The sequence below is a fragment of the Brienomyrus brachyistius genome, chromosome 10 (assembly GCF_023856365.1).
Source record: "Brienomyrus brachyistius isolate T26 chromosome 10, BBRACH_0.4, whole genome shotgun sequence".
NCBI lineage: Eukaryota > Metazoa > Chordata > Actinopteri > Osteoglossiformes > Mormyridae > Brienomyrus > Brienomyrus brachyistius.
In genome coordinates, this window is record NC_064542.1 from 21,703,739 (window position 1) to 21,725,728 (window position 21,990).

At 48.1% G+C, this 21,990-nt stretch overlaps 2 protein-coding genes across 6 annotated transcripts; one reads left to right on the forward strand and one right to left on the reverse strand.

Moving 5' to 3' along the window:
- Positions 1-2: 2 nt before the first annotated feature.
- On the forward strand, positions 3-11,022 carry sytl4 (synaptotagmin-like 4). 4 transcript variants are annotated; one of them, XM_049028783.1, is made up of 17 exons: positions 15-586; positions 4,399-4,515; positions 4,672-4,887; positions 4,974-5,083; positions 5,261-5,378; positions 6,273-6,416; positions 6,524-6,650; positions 6,738-6,822; positions 6,936-7,042; positions 7,127-7,219; positions 7,346-7,524; positions 8,062-8,164; positions 8,539-8,700; positions 8,781-8,883; positions 8,971-9,088; positions 10,442-10,650; positions 10,816-11,022. In XM_049028783.1, the coding sequence occupies exons 2-17, from the start codon at positions 4,400-4,402 to the stop codon at positions 10,944-10,946; spliced, it is 2,121 nt and encodes a 706-aa protein (XP_048884740.1). In that variant the 5' UTR covers positions 15-586; position 4,399; the 3' UTR covers positions 10,947-11,022. The 4 variants fall into 4 exon arrangements, 3 of the variants coding, with proteins under 3 accessions (XP_048884739.1, XP_048884740.1, XP_048884741.1); XM_049028784.1 differs by having other exon boundaries at positions 7,133-7,219; XM_049028782.1 differs by having other exon boundaries at positions 14-586; positions 6,936-7,219.
- Positions 11,023-11,539: 517 nt separating this feature from the next.
- On the reverse strand, positions 11,540-21,221 carry srpx2 (sushi-repeat containing protein X-linked 2). Of its 2 annotated transcripts, none has more exons than XM_049028786.1 (12): positions 20,939-21,221; positions 20,551-20,689; positions 20,182-20,275; positions 14,857-14,937; positions 14,466-14,657; positions 13,995-14,171; positions 13,515-13,641; positions 13,287-13,408; positions 12,898-13,077; positions 12,621-12,757; positions 12,273-12,394; positions 11,540-12,184 (listed from the first exon to the last, which is right to left on the reverse strand). In XM_049028786.1, the coding sequence occupies exons 3-12, from the start codon at positions 20,249-20,251 to the stop codon at positions 12,004-12,006; spliced, it is 1,389 nt and encodes a 462-aa protein (XP_048884743.1). In that variant the 5' UTR covers positions 20,252-20,275; positions 20,551-20,689; positions 20,939-21,221; the 3' UTR covers positions 11,540-12,003. The 2 variants fall into 2 exon arrangements, with proteins under 2 accessions (XP_048884743.1, XP_048884742.1); XM_049028785.1 differs by having other exon boundaries at positions 20,182-20,278.
- Between the last annotated feature and the right edge of the window lie 769 nt (positions 21,222-21,990).

A 21,990-nucleotide genomic window follows, 5' to 3' on the forward strand; every position in this document is an offset into this window, starting at 1 on the left:
GGCGGAGGACGGAAGATCTTCCTTGGTTAAAGAGTCAAACCGGATCAGAGAGCTGTGGGCACGTCTTCGGATATCCCGGCCGCCTGATTCTGTGGGTCTCTGCGAGTCACTCGGACGAACATCGTCACCCCGATTCTGCTGTGTGGTTTTCGGTGTTTGTGCTGCGCCTCGGACATTTCGCTGCGTTCCTTCCACATTTCTTATTTCACTGTGTCTCAAAGAGGAGAAGTTTAGTAAACGGCGCCCTCAGACCCGGGGCCAAATAAGCCCTCGTCATCGTTAATACTGTTAATAATTTACTTTGTTACAAGGGTAAATGCGACTGGGTGAATGATACGGGGGAAACCAGTTGACCGGTATATGAAAACTATTTTTTAAACATAACTAAGAAATAAGGGAGGAAGTGTGGGCTGCACCTGTTTGCAGAAGCGGAGGTGGTACGGAGGCTCTAGGGCTCCGCGGCCACAATAAAGGGAAAAGTCTGCCGGTCTTCCGCGATAAGCGGTAGCTTTCCAGGTCTTCAGGGTGAACAGTGCGAGTGGGCAGGAAGAGGGCAGAAGGAGCGCAACTCCGCCGTGCGAACCGCGTAAGTCAGACCGAATTCCGGCTTCTGTATAGCGCTAATCCACGCCGCGTTTCATTACTTTGCCTTTTTACACATTCATGGGCTACGTGCTGTTCTAGTTAGTATTGCAGCCGAAGTTAATCCGATATCAGTATTATACGTTAATTCGGACGTCAAATTTCTTAGATTGTACATGTTTTATTTGCCTGACCACTTACCCGTTCTACAGAACAATCCTTAATTAATCATTTTCTATACGGGAAAGTGAAATTAAATCAAATAAAATGTTTGCATAATTAGGGCTTGTGATGTTTCTCTAGGAGGTGGTCATTGTGCTGAGTAGATAATTACTTTGGACAGAATGTGCTGTTTATCTGGGAGGGGACCGCTTTTATAAGAGTTTCGGTCCTGGATAACTCATTAGTGTCCATTTTCCACATATATCTCGAATGGTCTGAACGAGTTAATCGTTTTGAAATCGAAAGGAAACCACAAGGAAAGCATTTACAGCGCGATTTCCACGAATACCCACACCGCCCAGCCGATTTTGTATGATGTGGTATTTTTTATGTTTTTTCTAGAGATGTCTCACGAAATATCCATTTTCCAGTCTGATCGCTCAGAGAAGTTGTTGTCGGCAACAGCGCTGTTTTATTTGACTTTGCATTACAAAGTTCTTGTTGGTTTCCATCTTTCCGTTACTCTGTCTCTCTCGTACGCAGTTTAGAATGTGATCAGTGTGCGTACTCTCACAGTTACAGAGATTAGCTCACACACTGCTTACTTGTCACTTTAACTTTCCCTTGACATTAAATAACAAGTCCGTGCATTCACTTGTCCCATCACAGTCCAGATCAGATGGGGAGAGGGGGGGTCACAAAAGTCTGGTACCCTGTCTCTGTCAATGTCATGGCCGGCCTTTGGCTTCTGTAGCAGTTGGCTGGTATGGGAGATGTTGCGCTGTATCGCCTTTCCATTTAGAGTAGTGATTACCGACTACTATGGCTGCACGAATATGACAGAAATCATAATCACGATTATTTTGTTCAATATTGAGGTCGCAATATTACTAATTGACTTTGGAAATATCTTGTCTATTTAACAGTGGATTTCCATATATTACAGAAGACAAAACTGAAGCATCGTTGCAAAACAAAAAGTGGCATGATAATCGTTTTATCTCGATTGTTTTAATCGTTGTTATAATCATTGAAAGCCAAAACTGTAATTAACATTAAAATTCGATTAATGACCTAGCCCTACTAACTGGCAGACTCCAGTCTGGTCCAAAACACAATTGAATCCGGGCCACACGATTACTTTCTCTGCCCCCCCCCCCCCCCCCCCCCCACCGGTTAGCAGGACCCCTTGCCCACTGTTTGGGAACTTTTATCGTTGGGTGGGATTCCAGTCGGTTGTCATTTTTTTTACATTGCAGTGTCCCCTGGCTTTGTGCTGCAGATGGAATTTCGCCCTCAGGAAAAATAATTGGGGGGCCCTGATATAGAGGATGGGGTTAAATATGTGACTGCTGTCCGAATAGTCATAGCCAGAGCCCAGAAGCAGTACTTCATGGAAGGTTCAGGCCCATAGACAGTAGCCTGGTATTAAAACACAGTATTACAGTAGTTTGGTTATGCAAGTGGAATAAAAGTGAAATGTGACTCCCCCAGTCTGCTTTTGGCCACCATAAGTCACTTGGTTATTGAAGTGTTAAGCCTAGAGAATTTGTAGCAAATAATTAAGGATTCTGGGTAATTTGGCGTCTCTTGCCAATAAGTCTGACTAATGGCAGCCATGTGTCGCTGTGCTTCCAGTGAAATGCTTTGTATATGATAATTAATAGTGATCAATAAGATGAGGGTATATTTTGTGTTATTCTTTTATAAGTAGGACTCCACCTCAATCAGAAAGCAGATTAAGGACACACTAGGACTCCTCCTACTGCCTAATATTGTAGCCCTGTGGACACTTGTACCTATAATGCCTTCTGCCCTTACCAGGAATTTCATAAAATCATTGTAGATGCATGTGGAAGTCTTCCTGCACCATTACTGGAAAAAATGACCATATGTATGTGTGCTTAAAAACACTTGCGGTGTCTTAGGACGGTAGCCATATAAGCGGGTCTAGCCAAGTGGACCTCCTAACGGACTAGTGAGTGAATATATATACCGAGAGCAGCCTCCTGGCAGCTGTGTGTATTTCTGAGGGGGGTGGGGAGGCAGTCCGATGCCTTGGGGGGCATTTCTTCATTCTCAGGGCAGCCTATGTAGACCAAAGGCTGGGATCTGGCAGAGGGATCTCGCAGGATTTAGGAGGACATGTCAGATGTTGATGAATGGTCTAACCACAGCCCTGGTCCACCCAGATCTTTATGTGCCTTTGAGGGTGGGAACTGCAGGGGAACTGAGCTGCCCGTCTGATTCCAAAGACTGACCGTTCTCACCCAGTGTGGTCTTTGCTTCTTCTTAACCCTTGCTTAGGATCTGCATGGTAGCTAAGCTAGACCAGTCACGTTTTCCCACCTGACATCGCCTTCAGTCCGACTGCCTCACTTGCCAGTGCGTCAGTAGGACATGCCCACACATCCACACACCCTGGCCTGTTCCTCAAAGCTTTATCCCCAGAAGATTGGGGCACACTGGACTGGATACGGAATTAAATTGATTCTCTCCCAATTTCACGGTGGGAATCCGGCACGATGTCAGCAGTGGTGGTTTGCTGAGCTGTCACGCTGCATGCCCATGACCCCGTTGAGTGTGTTTACTCTCGCCGACGACTCCCTGCAGACCCGCCCTTCCTGCTCCAGTGAAACTCAAACGCCGCTCAGGCTTTCTGTCACTTAGAAGAGTTCGAGCTCAGCTTGATAGAGCAGATTTCCATTATAGCCCGAAAACCTCCCCAAGGTCCTGATTCCGCCGTGAAGGGGACTGGGAATGCTGGGTGTAGTGGTGAAAATGGGTATTTTTATCCTTTCGTTTCCATGTCCAATTAAAACACCTCCCCTTCTATCCGCTTCATTGGGTGTTTGGCTGCAACCTGTTGAAATGACAATAAAAATACACAATTGTGGTTCCTCTTGTTGAACTTGTTTACAAAATTTAATGAACATAAAACCGCAAAACTAAACTTAGTCCAGCCAGAGTTTCACAGGTTCGACAGTTTCAGTTTGGTTGTGCAAATACAAACACGTTTCATGGTCACAGTCACAAACACGGTCAGTGACACTCACGCCTGTCTGTTCCTCCTGGTCTATGTCACTGCCCAGTCTTAAATAGATTTTATTCCTGATTCTCCTCTATAGGGACATACTGATGCAATAAGGAATGCACACTAAATAATAAATAACAAATGCATGCTAAATTCCTCTATAAACTCAAGTTAAATGTAGAACAGAATAAATAAACTTCATAACCCGTTCGGACGTTCTTATTATAAGCCGAACATAAATCAAAGGCTCCTGTGCTGGGAACATCACCCATGTTCCCTCTCAGGATGAGCATACAGGACCTCATCATTGATTTATATTTATAAACCTGACAGGCTGTGACTGGACACTCTGGACCCCAGAATGTTCCATTTCCCTTTTGGCATGCTGCCAGTCTAGAGGAGCCCTACAGCTAGACTCTGGTACTGGAGTCACGGCAGCAAATCTCTCTGCTGTATAAACATGCACAACAGTTTACCGTCGTGATTTTCTGTCGAGTCTGACTGGAAAAATATTTTGAAATTTCTCCAGTTCATTTTTCACGCTATCTGTGCCGCTGACGTGAGTTCGGGGCCTGGTTTTCGGCTGGTGAACTGGACCCCCCCCCTGCTCTTTTGGCCAGGATGCTGCAGCAGGTGGAGGTCAGCGTAGCCTTCCTGACGGACTCGGAGCGCGAGCTGATCCTCGAGGTGCTCCAGCGGGATGAAGAGCTGAGGAAAGCTGAGGAGCAGCGTGTGAGGTGACCCTGCCCCCCCCCCCGCTCCGGTCACCCAACCCCATATTTTCCTCCCCTAATTACCTCTTCCTGAGAACATTCCCCAGCCGAACTGACTCATCTTCTCCAACCCCGCGTCTAATGCTCCTGTGACTCTTCCTTGTGGCCCCACCCCCGCAGACGACTGAAGGCGGAGCTCTTAGACATCCGCCGGCGAGGTGCCAAGCGCAGCAGTGGCAGCTACAGCGAGCGCAGCTGTGGCCGTTGCCAGGCAGCTCTGGGGCGTCTGTCTGTCACTGCCAGCCAATGCTCGGGCTGCAACCATCGCGTGTGCAGCACCTGCCGCTCGGGCCGGCCCGACGGGTCATGGGTGTGCAGCGTGTGTGCCAAGGAGGCGTGAGTGCACTTCCTGGGGGGCCTCGCCTTTCAACAGGGAAGCGTTCTCCTCTCTGTTTACTATCTCGGTGTGCTCGTTTTTGCAGAGACCTTAAGAAGACCACTGGAGACTGGTTCTATGACCAAAGGGTGAACCGCTTCCTGGACTCCCCTGGGCATGACATGGTCAGAGTCTCCCTCAGGAAGCGACCCCAGGGTGAGAACAGGAAGCTGCCCCCAGCCACTTCCTGCAGGAGGAGAATTAGCCCGATAAGCTCTGAAAGGATGCACGTTTCACAGCGATAATAAGCTCTTCCTGCCAGGCGTGATGCCTATCGGCTGGTGAGCCATTAGCTTGCCGCTACTTGCTAACGGTTAGCCCACTGTGTTTCAGCGAAGAAGCGCGACACCGTGGGGGCAATGCTCCTGCAGAACGCGGAGATGAATCCCGCCGGCAGGCCCTCACCCATCCCTCGGCCGAGGCTAAAGGACCAGCAGGCCCTCGACACGAGGTGACAGCCGCCCGGTGTTTGGCCAACATGGTCCCAGACTCCCAGTATTGGCAAAATTAGGAACAGCGCTATGGTTGGCTAACCGGCAGAGATTCGGTGAACTACTGTCCCGGCAGCACATCTGGCAAAAGTTAACAGAACTTCACACCAAGTGGACAAATGTTTACAAAACTTAAAAATTGCCAAACCAGTGTGCGTCCGGTTTAATTGGCTGTTCAGAAAGAAGAGGAGGGAACTTATGGTGCATTCAGCAAATGGATGTGTGTACAGGCGGGGTGCAGCGAGTGGCTCAGCGAGTTTAGCCCCTCTATGCCCATGATCAGAAGGTCACCGGTTCAAACCCCGGCTTCTGCAGAAGAGTCACATGTTCGTGGGCCCTTGAGCAAAAGCGCTTCACCCCCGGCCTTCAGGAGCCACCACACTTAAGTTCACCCTGCACTGTGGCCCCCCAAGCTATGCTCATGTGAGGCAAAGAGGAGAATTCCAGTGTATCTGTACTCATACTTGTGCAAATGGCAAATAAAGGAGACCATTGGTGCGTACAGCAATCTGTTAAGAATGTTTAAGCGGAATCATATTCATCACTGCTGTTTGCTGGGTGGGAAAATGTGAGAGTGCAGGAGGTTAGACAAACGTTTAAGGAAAATAAGCTCTGTCACAGAATTGAGTTCGGACTCCTTTGAAGTGGTGATGGATGGTGTCCAGACTCTCCTCCGTTCTGATCAGTGAGGCACCTGGCTCAGGGCCACTAACCCAGCTCCTTGGCTCCTTGACAGTTACATCTGCAGTAAATGACACAGCGTACATGTGCTGTGAAGAGAATGGCCACATTTTATTTTAGAAGATGGAAGCCCATTGGGTTTGAGCTCACAGCCTCCTCTCTGTGGACTTCAGCTCTCTGTCGGATGGATCGCAACCCCCTGATGGACCAGCGCCGGATCAACAGCAGCGCAGCGACACCGAGTCAGTGGAGAAGGCCAGCCTGAGCAGCAGCCGAACCGGGACTGAGTCCTCCCATGGCACTCCGGTCCTGTCCAGGTGAGGCTGAGGTGGGAGAGGGCAGCGGGTAGGGAATATCCTGTTGGCGTCAAGAATGTGGATACTCTGGCTTCAGTTTCCCATGACCCTCTGTCGCCGCCCTACAGGAATGAGGCTGCTCCTGCGGATGGAGGGTCAATGGGGCGCTCCAGTCCCGCTGGGTCTAGCAAGTCAGTCTTGGATGCCCCCGTCAAGCCAGGCGACTCCTACAGTAGCACTTCGGACCTGGACCCGGTGAGACGACCATGCCTATATGCAGGACATACCACCCAAAGCTCACGGTTCACACCCCTCCCAACCATAACCTAATTTTTTTTTCAGTCAGTAAGACCCAGCCTAGTACCAACAGTGTCTGAAGAAGATAAGCTCTTCAAGAGGAGTACGAAACGAGTCCAGAAGCCTGGGGGTAAGAAACTGGAGCCTGCAGTGAGGGAGACGTCGACCACTTGGTACGTGTGGGGAGAGGAAGTGACATGCTAAGCTGTCATCTGTACTTCCTTCCTTTCGGGTTCCTCCCAGAGAGTAACTGGCCCACCTCAGTGTTGGACCTACGTGAGGAGGGGTCAGAGATAAACGAGAGCTCCATGAGAGATCGGAGCAAGTCCGTGCCAGGGCTCAACATGCAGGTGAGTGCTGGGGGGGGAGATCCTTATTGTCACTTTGCTTTAGACAAACCTGAGGGTACGTCTTGGCCCGTTGTGACATCTCAGTCTCAGGAGGAAGAGGAGGATGAGGACATTGACAGCCTGGTTGAGATCCACAGGAAGAATGCAGGCAGAAGCACGTACAGCCTTCGAAGCAAGGTGTGTCCTCCCACCCCCCCGGCATATGTGTGAAATGACCGTGTTAGGAAAGCCTGCCCTTTATTGGTCACTGAGGGTCATGTGCGTATCCCAGGGCCTGTGGATTGGCTGCGATTTTTCCCACAGGGCACGATGGGCAGTCTGATGAGCGTGTACAGCGAGGCAGGAGACTACGACACGGTAGACGTCAGTGGGGACGTCGTGTTCTCCCTCCATTACGACGACCGCTCGCAGACCCTGTCCATCCTCATTAAGGAATGCCGCAGCCTGGCTTATGGAAACGCTGCCAAACATCGCTGTAATCCGTGAGTGTGAGCAGAAGCCAGTTCAGATGCTATTTAGATTAATTGAATAATTGAACAAGGTACATTTTATGTAAATATTCAGCTATACAACAAAATTAAGTATATCAATGTATGTAATCATGTAATATATTATTTTAGACATACTGTTTCTCAGAATTCTGTCTCTTTGGTATAAACTTTACCTACCTAGTACCTAACTGGTGCCTTTCAATTGTCCATCTAGTATGATGCACCACACGCATGGTAAAAACCCATCTTGTACCCTGTGCTGCCTAGAAAGGCTCCAGGCCCCCTGCAGCCCTGGCCTTAAATCCAACAAGTTATCCGGCTAAGCAGGAAATCCAGCCGTGTGAGAAGTGATTAGAAGATCCATCCATCCATTTTCTGTAACTGCTTATCATATTCAGGGTCATAAGGGGGTCTGGAGCCTGTCCCAGAGGCAATGGGTACAGAGCAGGGCAGGGAACAATCCAGGATGGGGTGCCAACCCATCACACACACCATGCGTTTTGTCCACTGTACCATGCTGTTCCATAGGTATGTAAAATGCTACCTGCTCCCAGATAAGTCCCGGCAGAGCAAAAAGAAGACGACCATCAAGAGCAACACGGTCAACCCCATCTACAACGAGACCCTGAAGGTACCAGCCAGCGCCATAGTTCGCTCTCCGCTAATCGCCAGACTCGTCCACCTGCAGCTACCTCGTGAACCTCCATGAGGCAATTACCTGGAATATTTACAGTCAAGATGAGAAGGATTTCTGTCCTGGGCGCCTGAATGACAGGCAAATATTGATTCTGTACCTGCCCTTTATTAATCCAGTGTAAACATCAGGTAGGACAGCAGTTTAAGAAACACGTAACCAGTTTAAATAACCACTAGAGCCAGTGTAAATGATTACCAGGCATGTCGGTCTGTGTGGAGCTACAGATGACGTACTGGGATCACCATGAGTGAACCTCCTACCATTCTTCTCCTTCCTCTGTTTCGTTCTCTCCTTCTGCTGTGCCCCAGTACTCCATCAGTCGTTCCCAGCTGGTCACACGGTCTCTCCAGTTGTCTGTTTGGCACCATGACCGCTTCGGCCGCAACGCCTTCTTGGGGGAGGTGGAGTTGCCACTGGATTGCAGGGACCTGAACTCCAGCCACGAGGAGTACGTGCCCCTTCGACCAAAGGTAAGCCGCACTCACGCACCTAGAATGTCAAAACGGATCAGCTCCTTCACCCCGGATGTTCTGGCCTCCACCTTTTGCAGGTCTCTGCCGCATCACAGTCTGCTTTCGCCCAGTACAAGGGGGAACTGATGATTTCCCTGAAGTTTGTTGCCGCGGGCGAAGTGTCCTCAGGCACCGTCAAAGGTCTGTTCACAGAAGCGAGTCACACAGCCTTGGCCTTTATGTGTCATTAATGTTGATGTCCTCCCAACAAGCTTCCTATTTCCCAAGTTAAGGACAAGAAGAAGAAGACCAAGGATGAAGGTGGAGAGCTTCATGTCCTGATCAAGGAGGCCAAGAACCTAACTGCCATGAAAAAGGGAGGCGTCTCCGACTCCTTTGTGAAAGGGTGAGAGGGCAGCCGTCTTACATTATATTGCCAAAAGTATTGGGACACCTGCCTTTACACACACACACGAACTTCAATGACATCCCATTCAAAATACATAGGCTTCAATATGGAGTTGGCCCACCCTTTGCAGCCTTAACAGCTTCAATTCTTCTGGGAAGGCTGTCCACAAGGTTTTGGAGTGTGTTTGTAGGAATTTTGACCATTCTTCCAGAAGAGCATTTGTGAAGTCGGGCAGTGATGTTGGACGAGAAGACCTGGCTCACAGTCTCTGCTCTAATTCATCCCAAAGGTGTTCTCTTGGGTTGAGGACAGGGTTCCTTGCAGGCCAGTCAAGTTCCTCCATGCCAGACTCGCTCATCCATGTCCTTATGAACCTTGCTTTGGGCACTGGTGCGCAGTCATATTGAAACAGGAAGGGACCATCCCCAAACTGTTCAAACAAAGCTGGGAGCATGAAATTGCCCAAAATGACATAGAATGCTGCAGCAGTAAGAGTTCATTTCACTGGAACCAAGGGGCCAAGCCCAGCCCCTGAAAAATAACACCACACTATAATCCCCCTTCCACCAAACTTTACACTTGGCGCAGTGCAGTCAGGAAGTACCTTTCTCCTGGCAACCGGCAAACCCAGAGTCGTCCATCGGATTCCCAGACAGAGAAGCATGATTCATCACTCCAGAGAACATGTCTGCACTGGTCTAGAGGGACGCTTTGTATTGCACTTGGTGATGTTAGGCTTGGATGCAGCTGCTCGGCCATGTAAACCCAATCCATGACGTTCTCTACGCAAGGCCACATGACGTTTGTTGATCTGTAGCTATTGACTCTGCAGACAGTTGGTGACTCTGCACACTGTGCACTTCAGCATGTGTTGTCCCCGCTCTGTGATTTGATGCGGCCAGCCACTTCATGGCTGAGTTGCTGTTGTTCCCAATTGCTTCCACTTTGTTATAATTCCACTAACAGTTGACTGTGGAATATTTAGTAAATATGAGGAAATTTCATAAATTGGCTTATTGCACAGATGGCATCCTATCACGGTACCATGCTTGAATTCACTGAGCTCCTGAGAGTGACCCATTCTTTTGCAAATGTTTGTAGAAGCAGTCTGCACGCTGATCTTATACACCTGTGGCTGTGAAAGTGACTAAAACACCTGAATTCAATGATTTGGAGGGGTGTCCCAATACTTTTGGTAATATAGTGTGCCTTAGTTGCGTTTGTCTTCAGCATGGGGTTGGTATGCAATATGTGATTTTGAACATCCAATTGAACACAGCCCCTCAGAGGTGGCCTGGGCTATTCACCGATATGCTTCTTTCACCAAACAATTTTGTTCCGTGCATTCAGGTACCTGCTGCCGGACAAGACGAAGGCCACAAAGAGGAAGACTCCCGTGGTGAAGAAAACCCTCAACCCACACTATGACCACATCTTTGTGTACAAGGCTCTGAGCTTAGAGCAGCTGCAAGGCATGGGTCTGGAGCTGACTGTGTGGGATCGGGAGGCCATGTCCAGTAACGACTTCCTGGGAGGTGTTCTTCTGAGTTCAGGGCCAGGTGAGCACATGCCAAGGGTATGAAGTTTAACTGTTCACATCACACTTTAAGCACATACCTAAGATGTCTGAAAACAATAATCGACATCAGGGTGTGAAATCCGACTCCTGCAAACCCATGATCCTCTGCAGGATCATACTGTATATGACCTCCTTTTTGCTGCAGGTGCCATGCAGGAAGCCGCAGTGGATTACACAGAGGAAGAGGCCTGCCTTTGGAGGAAGATGATGCAGTACCCTGGCTCGTGGGCAGAGGGCACTCTCCCACTGCGCTCATCCATGGGCAAAAGCAAATGAAAATGCCAGAATGGAAGAGAAATTGTCCAAACGCTTTAAACTAAATTTTGCTTAACCCCCCGCCCCCCCCCCCCCCCCCCCCACTTCCATCTGCAATAAGGCATGTGATTTCAGGAGAGGGGAGTGGGGAGTCCCACAGCTCAAAGGGACAGGGGGCTATAGCTGTAATTCTGTGGGTTAGCAATAGTGACTGCAATTTCTTTATCCTCCACCCGTGGACTAGAAGGACCTAATCAAGGGCTTTAATTTAATGCACAATCACAAGTTTATTCTGCGAAATAACTTATTGTTACGCATTAAAAAATTTGTTAGCATTAATAATAATGCTATTATTAATCTTAATCTTTAGAAAAACAGATGCACGTTTTCTGGAGTTTTTACTTGCTGTGTGTGTGGGGGGCTCAGGGTCTGAGACGGGCTCCTGTGGGTCCCTGTGCCAGACAGCCCTGGGGTTCTGTCACTTCCGTACGTCATGAGCTTCGGGGGTGACGGATGAGCAGCTGCAATGTTCATCTTTTCATAGCAAAAGCACTTTGGACTGTTACCTTCAAAACTAAGATGTTTCTCCCTTTGGCTGTCAGGTCACAGATATATTTTTGTTTATGTTAAAAAACAGTGATTTTTATTCAATATACATAGAACAATATTACCAAGGGATTGGAAGGTAGCTGTATGCCGATATATCAAATTGTTGTCTTAATAAATACGTTTATTTAACTTCAGGGCCAGTGCCTGTCCACTTAAGTTAGGGCATCTAAAGAGTCCTGCCATCTCATCACTGGCACCCTGCTTGTGTACATATCCTTTAATAATATTACTGATTTGTACTTGATGCAAATCGCTGGACTCACTGACACACCTATTGCACTGTTAGTTCTGCCCACTGGGGGGAGACCTACAAAGGAAGTATTGTGTAAGTTTCAGTAGATTCTAGACCAGAGTCACTGAGCAAAAAGCCTGTCCGGACCCCTAGGGAGTTCCATGAACGTGTGGTCCAAAGGCAGCCACCAGAGGGCAGCCTAGTACATAAAGCCACCTTCCTCTAGCAACCGGTAGCTCAGTCACACAAGTCCCTGTACTCGTCCAGTTGGTGGCGCTGTTCTTCATTCAGCAGGTACATGTCGATGAGGGAGTAGAGCTCATCCGAGGAGGTGGGGTCAACTAAACGCTCACGGTCCACGCCCCGCTTGTCCAGGAGCACCATGGAGAAGTACGTCCGGGAGATCCTCAGGTTCTGCCTGTCAGGGCCAAAAGACAGGTCAGTGTGACTCCAGGAAAGCCAGGTGTGACGTGAGCCCCGGGGACCAGCAGTGCAGCCGCTCTTACCGGAAACCCCTGATCACTTCAGGCTGGAGGGGCCGACCCTTCAGGTAGCCTACGGCATTTGGGGCCCGTCCCACCAGCTCGATGACGGTCACCTCCCTCATGTCCAGTCCACACTCCGCTTTCTGTGGGGGAACCAACCACCAAAACCTGAGCTCTATGGTCAGAAGCTGGGAGGTGACATCTTGGTCCTGGAGGGGGCAGTGTTTACTGTGTGTAGGTGGGTGGTTGGGGGGGGGCGAGGGTGCAGGTAGGACCAACGTGCCACCCTCCAGGACCCGGAATGAACACATCCGGTCGACATATCTCCGTGCTGGTCCCTTCATTGTGGCCCTGGGGTAGTGGACGTACCTCCAGCATCAGCTTCTGGAGGCCATAGTACTGGTCAGTACTGCTGGGAGAGGAAACGATAAGTAGGTTCCTCTTCAGGTAGAACTGGTCCAGCAGGGCGGCAGCAGTCCTGGCATCCGTTGTGATTATGGGCAGTTCTGCAAACAGCCCTCACTCAGCTCGGTATATTTCACTCTATGCGGCGGCGTCCACGCGTGTCAGCGAATCCTGTGTGGATGCATGCATGCACGGCTGCAGCAATGGAGCCTGTGCATGCCGGTGCATGGGAGGTACTCACGCACGCACAGCGGTACCTCCCCAGACCAGCTGCGGTCAGACAGGCATGTGCGCAGGGCGGGACCCTGCCTCTCGTAGCCAGCCCTGCAGTGGTACTCGCACTCCGCCCCATAGTTATCCCCGTTGGCAGAGCAGGTGAGACGTCCGTGCAGCGGGGCCACAAGGGCAGGACATCTCCTCACTGGGGGAGGGCATAGAGACGCAGTGATGCCTCTTGTTTTGCCCCTATCTATTACCACTGTCCCACACTGCATCACACTAAAGAATTTGCTGTGCAAGCTTTTCCATTGTGCTATACCCCCCCCCCAACCACACAATGGCAAGGAAGTAGAAATAGAAATAACTACCTCCCCCTGTCCAAAATCACCCCCCCCCCCCCCCCCGTCCTACCCTCCACTCGAACGATGAATTTGCAAGAAGCTTTGTTCCTGGCCTGGTCGTAAGCTTTGTACTGGATAACATGCACCCCCTCCTCAAAATGGGAACCCGAGTTTGGACCCACAAGGATCACTCTGCGGTAGCGGAGACAAAGACTGTGTTAGTGACCCTCTGCGCCCCCCCCCCCCCAGAAATGAAAGGGAATATCCTTTCCCCGCAAACAGGCAACAGATCCCATACTCTACTGCGGAGACGTCAGCAGTATCCTTGACAACGGGGGCTTCCCAGGACACCTGTGCAGTCAGCTCGCCTTGCTCGGCAACTCGCACCCGTGACAGGGGGCACTGGATTTTCGGCGGGTCCCGATCTATAGAGAGACAGGGCTAGTGGCACATTCTCTTCTTTAGGTAGCGGGGGGGGGGGGGGGGGGGGTTGCTGCTTCTGGATCAGTTACATGTTCACTTTCTTTCTGGGAATAGCTCTGTTAACATTGAAGATTGTGAAATGTTCCTTGGAAAGATCTGGGCCATAGCAACAAGGCCCCATCCCAAGATGGGGGTGGGGGTGGGGGCAGCCTGAAGTGTTCTAGGTCACAGTGGCTGAGGCTTATATGACCAAACTCAGCGTGCTGTAAACAAAAGGAATTCATGTGCAAGCTGCATCTTTCAGCATCTCCCTGCTTGCTCAGGATCACGGCCCAGGCCTCGGGCCGGTCGTCACCTGCACAGGTGGGCTCCCTGCTGCTCCACTGACCCTCCGTCAGGCAAATACGGGTGTGGTCGCCCTCCAGCTGGTACCCGGGGTTGCAGATGTAGCTGCACCTGGAGTTCACCAGCACACTGTCGGTGCAGCTGTAGGTGCCATGAAAGATCAACGGCAGCACACGGCAACGCACCTCTGCGGGGTTGTCATGGCAACAGAAAGAGTTTATTTAAATGAGTGGCACCAGTGGGTGGAGCTTATACTCTCCCACTTACCTGGGAAGAGAAGATACTGTGTTGGTTCTGGAAACACTACAAGCAGAAAACCGCCTGAAGGCAAATTAATCGAATTTATTTTATGTTTAATGCTTTTAAACCTCTCCGCTATCATTATGGGATGCTGCTGGGTGTCGTCACCCGCCAGCTTTAGCTGGGTCGTTCGCGGTAACCATGGAAACCACACACAACCCGCTCGGGCAGGCCCACTTACGGCGGCAGTGCGCAGTCCCCGACCAGCGGCGGTTTGGCATGCACTGCACGGATGAGCGGCCCAGCAGCCGGAAGCCGCGATCACAGGTCAGCTCGCAGCGGGTGCCCAGAGTGCTGCGGTAGTAGCCCCCACGGGGGGAGAAGCAGGTGACCTCTCCATTCCTAAGGCTCAGGGGGTGGCACCACCGTGGGTCTGCCAGGGGGGGGGGGAGGCGAGGGACAGACATCTCCCTCAGCCACCTGTTAACAGCAGTCCAGGCCACGGAACACTATTCTACCTATGACACAACCTCATATCGATACAACTCCTTGGGTCAGAATTCCATTAAGTTTCTCCTGTTAACGGTATGTGAAGGAGGGAGAAGGAGCAAAAGCGAACGTTCCTTACATACCTTTATAGTCGAGCTGGGGGGTATCGTACTCCTCTTCCAGTGTGACCTCGTTGTGATGGTACTGCTCAGTAATCCCAGAACCTTGATGTGACAACAGCCTGCAGTTAGAACCTTCCAGAATTGCTCAAAGCAAAACAGGAAGCGAGTGCAACAATAAGCGACACATCCATCAATAACATCATTGTTTTTCATCTTATTCTTTTGTGCTTCATTTGTAAATTATGGTCTAATAGAGACTATTGTAAAAAGTACATAATGCTTAAAATTGTTCTTTCTAAAAATGAAACACGGTAAATTGGACAAAAAAAAAAAATCCCACCTCTGACTCTGGTTTCAGACAAAGCTGTAATATAAATCAGCTAGGAAAACGCCTGTGTTTGTCGTTAGAGGAAGGAGAGAGACTCCTTAGAGGAAGGAGAGAGTTTGGGTCCAGAGGTTCTGCATTTCCACACTGCCACTAGGAATCATCAGGATACCAGCCACACTTTTGATACAGTCACTGTGATCCGAAAAGGGGGAAAATATCTGGCACCTTACGACCAACTGCCACGGGTGTGTGTCCTGGATCCGCAGAGCTGGACCTAGAGCGTCTGTCTGCTTGTGCTAAAATCAACCCTGAACCTGGAATATGGAGCCGCGTATCACTGGTAGAACATTCCAGTGCCCTGGAAAATGGAGGAAGACAAGAACCTATGATGGCACTCGGAACTGGACTCCTTTGCTATACTAATTTGCAAGGACTCACCACGCAGATACACTTGAATTATCTGGACTTGCGCGAGCCAGTGCCCCCCAGTGGCAGTGTACTTGGATTGCACCCACAGTTTTCCATTTCATGTGCTACGTGGAATTTTCCACTGCAGACTCTGAAAGGGGATCTGACAAATGCGTACTAACCCCCTTCCCCCTCCCCATCATTTGCTTTGTCATCAGGGTATAAAACCGCAAAATATTTATTTCTTCCAAACTGAAGAGATGATGCATCACCAGCACCCACCCCACCAATGTCTATTTATAGCTGCTGTTTTCCCAGAAAAGATATTATACTCAATTCTGCTCTTGATCCGGGGGTGACGATCTGACTCTGGTAACAGCTGATTTGCCGGTGTCTAACCAAAGACTAGCCATTGGTTTAACACAAACAAGGAAGTCAACGGTGATAGGACCTTCGGCACATCGAACCCGGCAACTTTGTAAACCTGACTGATCAGTCTTCGTTTTGCTTTTTTAGCTTTTAGACACAAATATCAGTCAGTTTCCCTCTTTGGAGTTAAAGATTGCGGGTTTTTTTTTTTCATACTTCCCCTAGTTTCCTTTCCAGAGACAGGGGGAACGTGGGATAGCATATTCAGCCCCGCTGGAATGCTCAGTCGACACACTGCAGACGCAAGCCAAGCAGACACCTTCACCTCACAGGAAACATGGAGCTTCGAGCTGCTCCGAACAGAGATAAAATCGGGGAGTCCCAATCCACACAACCGATGCATCATCAGACCAAGTGAAGGAACAGAACACAGGTCTTTGACAGGGTGAATACATAATGTATTTGTTTCCCAGAATCAACCCCAACGCCACCAAATAGCCAGCTGGTGGCGCTCACGGACCAGCTGGGTGCCATGGCCAGCTGACAACAGCCTCGAGGTGCACTTCAGCACCACGGCAACCAAGCGCATTTATGTTCCCAGTAAGTCACATGATACTTTGTCATGGCGACATGCTTCTGGCTGCATAACCAAAGGGGCGTGTCCTAGTAAGACCATTGATTTGCAGGGTGGGCCGACAGCCCTGGTCTGAGCCAACATACTACTGATAAAACCTCGCCTGCAGAAATAACAACATCTGCTAGTAATGTTCAGAGCAAACACTGTTCCTTCAACCTGGAAAAAAAATCACTAAGATACATCTTTTAAGTGCCTCCATCCATCCATCTTCCAACATCTTCTCCAGCACAGAATCACAGTCTTTAAGGTGCAGATTTTATGAAAATTTTAAACCTCGTTCCTTCAGAGTGGAACTATATTTTTTTTAGAGTAGCATGCTGCAGAATACAGATTCACAAAGGCTGCGTGAGAAGGCCATTAGGATTTGAGGGGCTTTCATAAAATACTAGTTAAAAATGGTGGGAGCCCAAACAGGGTACTGCTCGTGGGACCACGATGGGGGGTTCCTGAAAGTGGCAGGCTGAGCAGTGTCGGGCACTGCCGGCCTTCTGCTTTCACTCGTATGGGAAGCAGTGTGACCCTGTCTTCTCATGACACTCGCCTGTGTTGCCGACCAAGTAGCCAAACCGCTAAGCTATAAAGGTCTGGCAGGTGAGGTTTGTGCAGCTCTGCAGAAAGGGCACACGGAGAAGGGGGCGAAAAAGCAGGGGCATCTGTCTCTGCCAGGCCTGGGATCGGACCCTTACAACACTTCTGATCGCCTTCGGTGTTAGTGATTTTGATTGTGCACTGATTATCATCCATCCATTTTCCAAACCGCTTATCCTACTGGGTCGCGGGGGGTCCGGAGCCTATCCTGGAAGCAGTGGGCACGAGGCAGGGAACAACCCAGGACGGGGGGCCAACCCATCGCAGGGCAAACTCACACATACAGGCAATTTAGCAACTCCAATTAGCCTCAGCATGTTTTTGGACTGTGGGGGGAAACCGGAGTACCCGGAGGAAACCCCACGACGACATGGGGAGAACATGCAAACTCCGCACACGTGTGACCCAGGCGGAGACTCGAACCCGGAACACAGAGGTGCGAGGCAACAGTGCTAACCACTGCACCACCATGCCGCCCCTACTGATTATCATCTGACAGAAAAAGAGACAGACGTGTTATCTTCACTTTTCACCTTTGGCAGGCAGGATGAGAAGTTTAAGAGGAGGATGTTGGCTTAATGACAAATTCATCATAAGCCGACAGACTTAGAAAAATCTAGCAGTCTTACTAAATGTAGTGCCAGGTTTTTATCATTTACTTTACATTTACGTTCATATGTGTAATCCACTCGTCCAGTACAGGGTCCCCATCCAATAATGAAGAACGTACACTACTTAAACCCTGCTAAATCGAATCACAAAGCTTTGGATTGTTCCAGCAGGTGTGGTTATCATGGCTCCAACCATATGATGGACATTGCCGCTGCACTGACAGAAAACCACACTCACAAAGCATCAGAGATGAAAGATTTGTCAATGACAGACAGAAATCTGTGCAGCATTTCACACAAACCCTTGCTAATGAGCATCGTCCGCAGGGCTGCACATTCCCACCATCTTTAAAAGGAGGGATTAAATGTTACTTTCACATCACTGATCCTCAGCATCTCTAGATGCCCACATCACCTAAGCAGAGGCTAAATGTTAAGTGATGGGAGAAATATGTTCTGAAAACTGCACTGGGGAGGTGGGACCTCCCTGCCTTGATTTAATCCCTGAGCCAATAGAGCAACCAACCAGGAGGATTAAAGCAGTCTGCCGTCAACAGCAGACAGTAATCACAGGTTTTAAAACCTCACTGCCCCCTGAATTGCTGCACAGTCTCAGATATCACAGATATTCAGGCACCTTAAAAACCTGTTACAGGAAACAGATGAATAAGACAGCACAATCCTCAAACGGGTCACCTTCACAACCCTGATTTGCTGCGATGCTTGGGTGACATTGCGCTGCTTAATTATGGCTCATCCCAGGTACTTACAGCAGGGGGAGGGCAGATGCCAGGACTGTGTGTATAATTAACAATAAAATAAATGGTTTACCATTGCCATGCACACAAATCACATATGTTAGTCTCTGGCACCTCAGAATCTAAACCTGCAGATTTCAGAAAGGTTATAACAAGACGGGGTTATTATCAGTACAATCAATGTGAATATTTTTAATTTAAAAAGGCATATATTGTGTGACATAAACACTTGCACGTTTTAAAGCACAATGAATCTCCCCCCAGTGGTTTTGCTTCCATATGCAGAATGACTGGGACTGGGGCTCTGATGTCGTTTTTCCACCGTGGAGTCGATGCACGCCATAACCACAAAGGTTCATTTTTCCACTACCACGTGAAAGCTGCACCCGCGCTCCAGAGTGCGACGCCTCAGACCCGCCCCCGTCCATGATGTTCAGACCGTGATTGGCTAGACGTTATTTCATTGCACATCTAACGGGAGTCTTATAGACGACTTATGTTTGGCGTGGCGCAATTTATGGGGCTCGTTTTAATGCAGTAAAAGAAAAAGTGAAACTACTCTCATTTTGAAGCTCGTAAGCTAAAGCATCTAGATGTTTTTGATTATTTTTCCATTGAGACACGAAGCCTAAAGCACAAAATTAATTATCTTTCTTGTTTACCATTCACAGCACTTGTGGGCCTATAATTTGTTAAATTAACATGCGGTGCTTTTAAGCATGGGAAAAACCAAGCAACGGGTTTAGTTTTTTTATAGTTTCTATATTTTTTAAAACGTTGTTTTCTTACATTTCAATGATGCATTAATATTTTTATGTAACGGTATTTGGATGTTGTACATCAGCGATTAAAAAACGGCTTTTAGTACATCGCTGTCTTACAGTCAAGGCGCAATGGTGAAAAGAAAATTTGATGTATCATTTTAAAGAAATCATGCTGCAAAAGAGTTAGTAAATATCACAGCATTCTGAATAATAATCATTAAAGCTTTACTGATTTCTCCTAGAACTATTCTTCAGTTCTTTCCCTCGTGTTCCTGCCGTCTTCTACCTTTTTCAACAGGTTTTGTTTTATAATATTCAATTTTACTTGTACGTTTGTTCCCAACTCCCGATTAACCATTTTAGGATTTAATTTAATATAGGGACCACGTGGTAGACCTCTCCATTGAGGCGTTAACTACATCCGTTCTGTGTAATAAAACCGAATCGGGGATTACAAAAAAAAAAAACACTGATTGGAACTCTGGTCAATTTCCAAGAACTGTTATAGTGAGTATGGATGCCGTGGGGGTGGGATTTACAATGCCCAATATCCTTATAGGAAACAGTGAGCAGTTAATGCCAAATTTGTCACACTGTCTCCACGGTCCTGAAGTAGCTTCATCATTTAGTACGAGGAGCTGGCAGACGCTACAACAGCTGCTTCTAATACAAGACACAAACTGTGCATGAAATTCATACCCAAGCAGAAAAGGGGTGAGTAAAATAACTGCAAGCAAAGCACCCAAACGAAAGTTAAGTCTGAAAGCGTTCAAGCACATTTTTTATAGGATACCAATAGAAGTACATCATAATGCAATAAAGTAATTCATCACACAGATCAGAGGAGAGAGAAGAATTCCTCTTTAACACAGTCGAGGCATACCGTCGTTTCGAGCAGAAACCTCCGCCAAAGCGCACACTTTCAGGAATAAAAGAAGACGAAGATTTGCCATTTCAGTCCTTCGATGCGAATTACTCTGCTGACGGAAAACGGAAGAAAAGTATCATTCGACAAGCAATCATTTTTCAGCTTCAGAAAGGAAAACACTGAACGTGCGCGTGAAAATTATTTCATATATTTCTTTTACGTGACAGTAACAAAAGCATTATTACACCGCTAGATGGAGGACGATCGAAATCTTTAGAGATGAGTAATTGCTGAAGATTTGTTAAATTCCAAATGTGCAAAATAAAATGTTCACATACTGACGTTAAATTGCAATAAAGCACAGGTAGAGTTACAGTCGCCTACCTCTGGTACTCGCAGTTAGATGGTCTGGGGGAAGTTGTGCTGCTCCGCACTTTGTGTAACTGACTCGCCCGCCGCTAGGGACAGTTGTTACGGTCTTCATTTGGGGCCTCGGAGTTTCGGCTTTTAAAGGAACAAGGCCCTAAATGATATTTACAGGGAAAAAAGCTGTATAATATCGTGTTTTTGGTGGTGTTGTTTTTGCTGCTTGCAATACATATTTATGAAGAAAGATAAAATAACAATAGCCTAACGTGCAATCAAAAGGAAAACCGACGTTAAGCATTGAAACAAGACGCTACAATGGGGTTTACGACTCATCTCATATTTATAACGATATTATAACTGCATACGCAACTTTGTAAAATGAAAAATTAAGAAAATTCTTTACCTGCAAAAAATAGTTTTTTTTTGCTGTTTTAAGGTAAGAACAAGTTTTCCTTGTTTCTGTCAGTATCTGGGTCAGGGCCGGTCGTAAATCGAATCAGTCGGATGACCGTTCATCCGAATTTGACGCAGGACAGTTCGGTTTCTCAGCCCTGTGCTGTTGGGTATCCTCCTTTCAGCCCCCTTGTCATCCGGTTTTCCTTTCCCCCTTCCAGCCTCCCCATTAACAATTAGCACTGCGCTCTCCAACCCCAATCACATTACAAACGTGAAACACATGTATACACATACTACGGAAGCGGAGATAATTATTGCAAGTGAAACACTGTTCTCGGCTTCCGTAGTATGTGTATGACATAGTTGTGAACACAGACGTTCTCCTGTTTAAATTGTGGCCACCTTACCTACAGGAAACACAGGCGGCCTCCTGTTTAAATTGTGGCCACCTTACCTACAGGAAACACAAACCTGTGTCTGGAGACAAAGTGGAACTGGCCCCAAGAAGTAATTACGTGTTTAGCGTGTGTTTGTGTGTGTGTCGGGGGGGGGGGGGGGTATGGATCCTGGATTTCCTGTACAAATATGTGCGCATTGTAGCAAAAAAAAAAAAACGGCCTGTCAACCAATTATTATTTTATCGCAGTTAATCACAGCACATTCTGGTGAAGCTGGCCTAGGACGCCACGTTGGTTTTGTCTGGCCGCGCGCTGGCTGCCAAGGAATCGTCAAAATACGTTTATCGCATGATGCATCCTTAATTATTTGTTATACTTAATTATTAATTATTAACTGAAATTTAGCACGAAACGGAAAGAGAGACCAAGGGGATTTTGCGGGTGTGGTTATACTTTGGCTGTGATCTGGATAATGGCTGTTTAGATTGTAAATATTGAATACACATTCAATGCAACAGAAACAAAAATTATTTTAATTACTGCAGTGCACTGAGTGCACAGCACGTCTGTGAAACTACAGTCAAGGACTATATCTTAGATGAACTGAGGTTGTTATTCCTGCTTCTGTATGATATACATCGATATTGTGAGTTTTCCCTTA

Excerpts from the sequence above, each read along its gene's own strand:
- srpx2 (XM_049028786.1), bottom strand. The coding sequence starts at position 20,251 with ATGGCAAATCTTCGTCTTCTTTTATTCCTGAAAGTGTGCGCTTTGGCG. Across the intron at positions 14,938-20,181 it reads GGTTTCTGCTCGAAACGACG|GTTCTGGGATTACTGAGCAG; the intron begins GTATGCCTCGAC and ends TGTCACATCAAG. Across the intron at positions 12,395-12,620 it reads TCCAGAAGCTGATGCTGGAG|AAAGCGGAGTGTGGACTGGA; the intron begins GTACGTCCACTA and ends GTTCCCCCACAG.
- sytl4 (XM_049028782.1), top strand. The coding sequence starts at position 4,400 with ATGCTGCAGCAGGTGGAGGTCAGCGTAGCCTTCCTGACGGACTCGGAG. Across the intron at positions 8,701-8,780 it reads ACGTGCCCCTTCGACCAAAG|GTCTCTGCCGCATCACAGTC; the intron begins GTAAGCCGCACT and ends CACCTTTTGCAG. Across the intron at positions 9,089-10,441 it reads TCCGACTCCTTTGTGAAAGG|GTACCTGCTGCCGGACAAGA; the intron begins GTGAGAGGGCAG and ends CCGTGCATTCAG.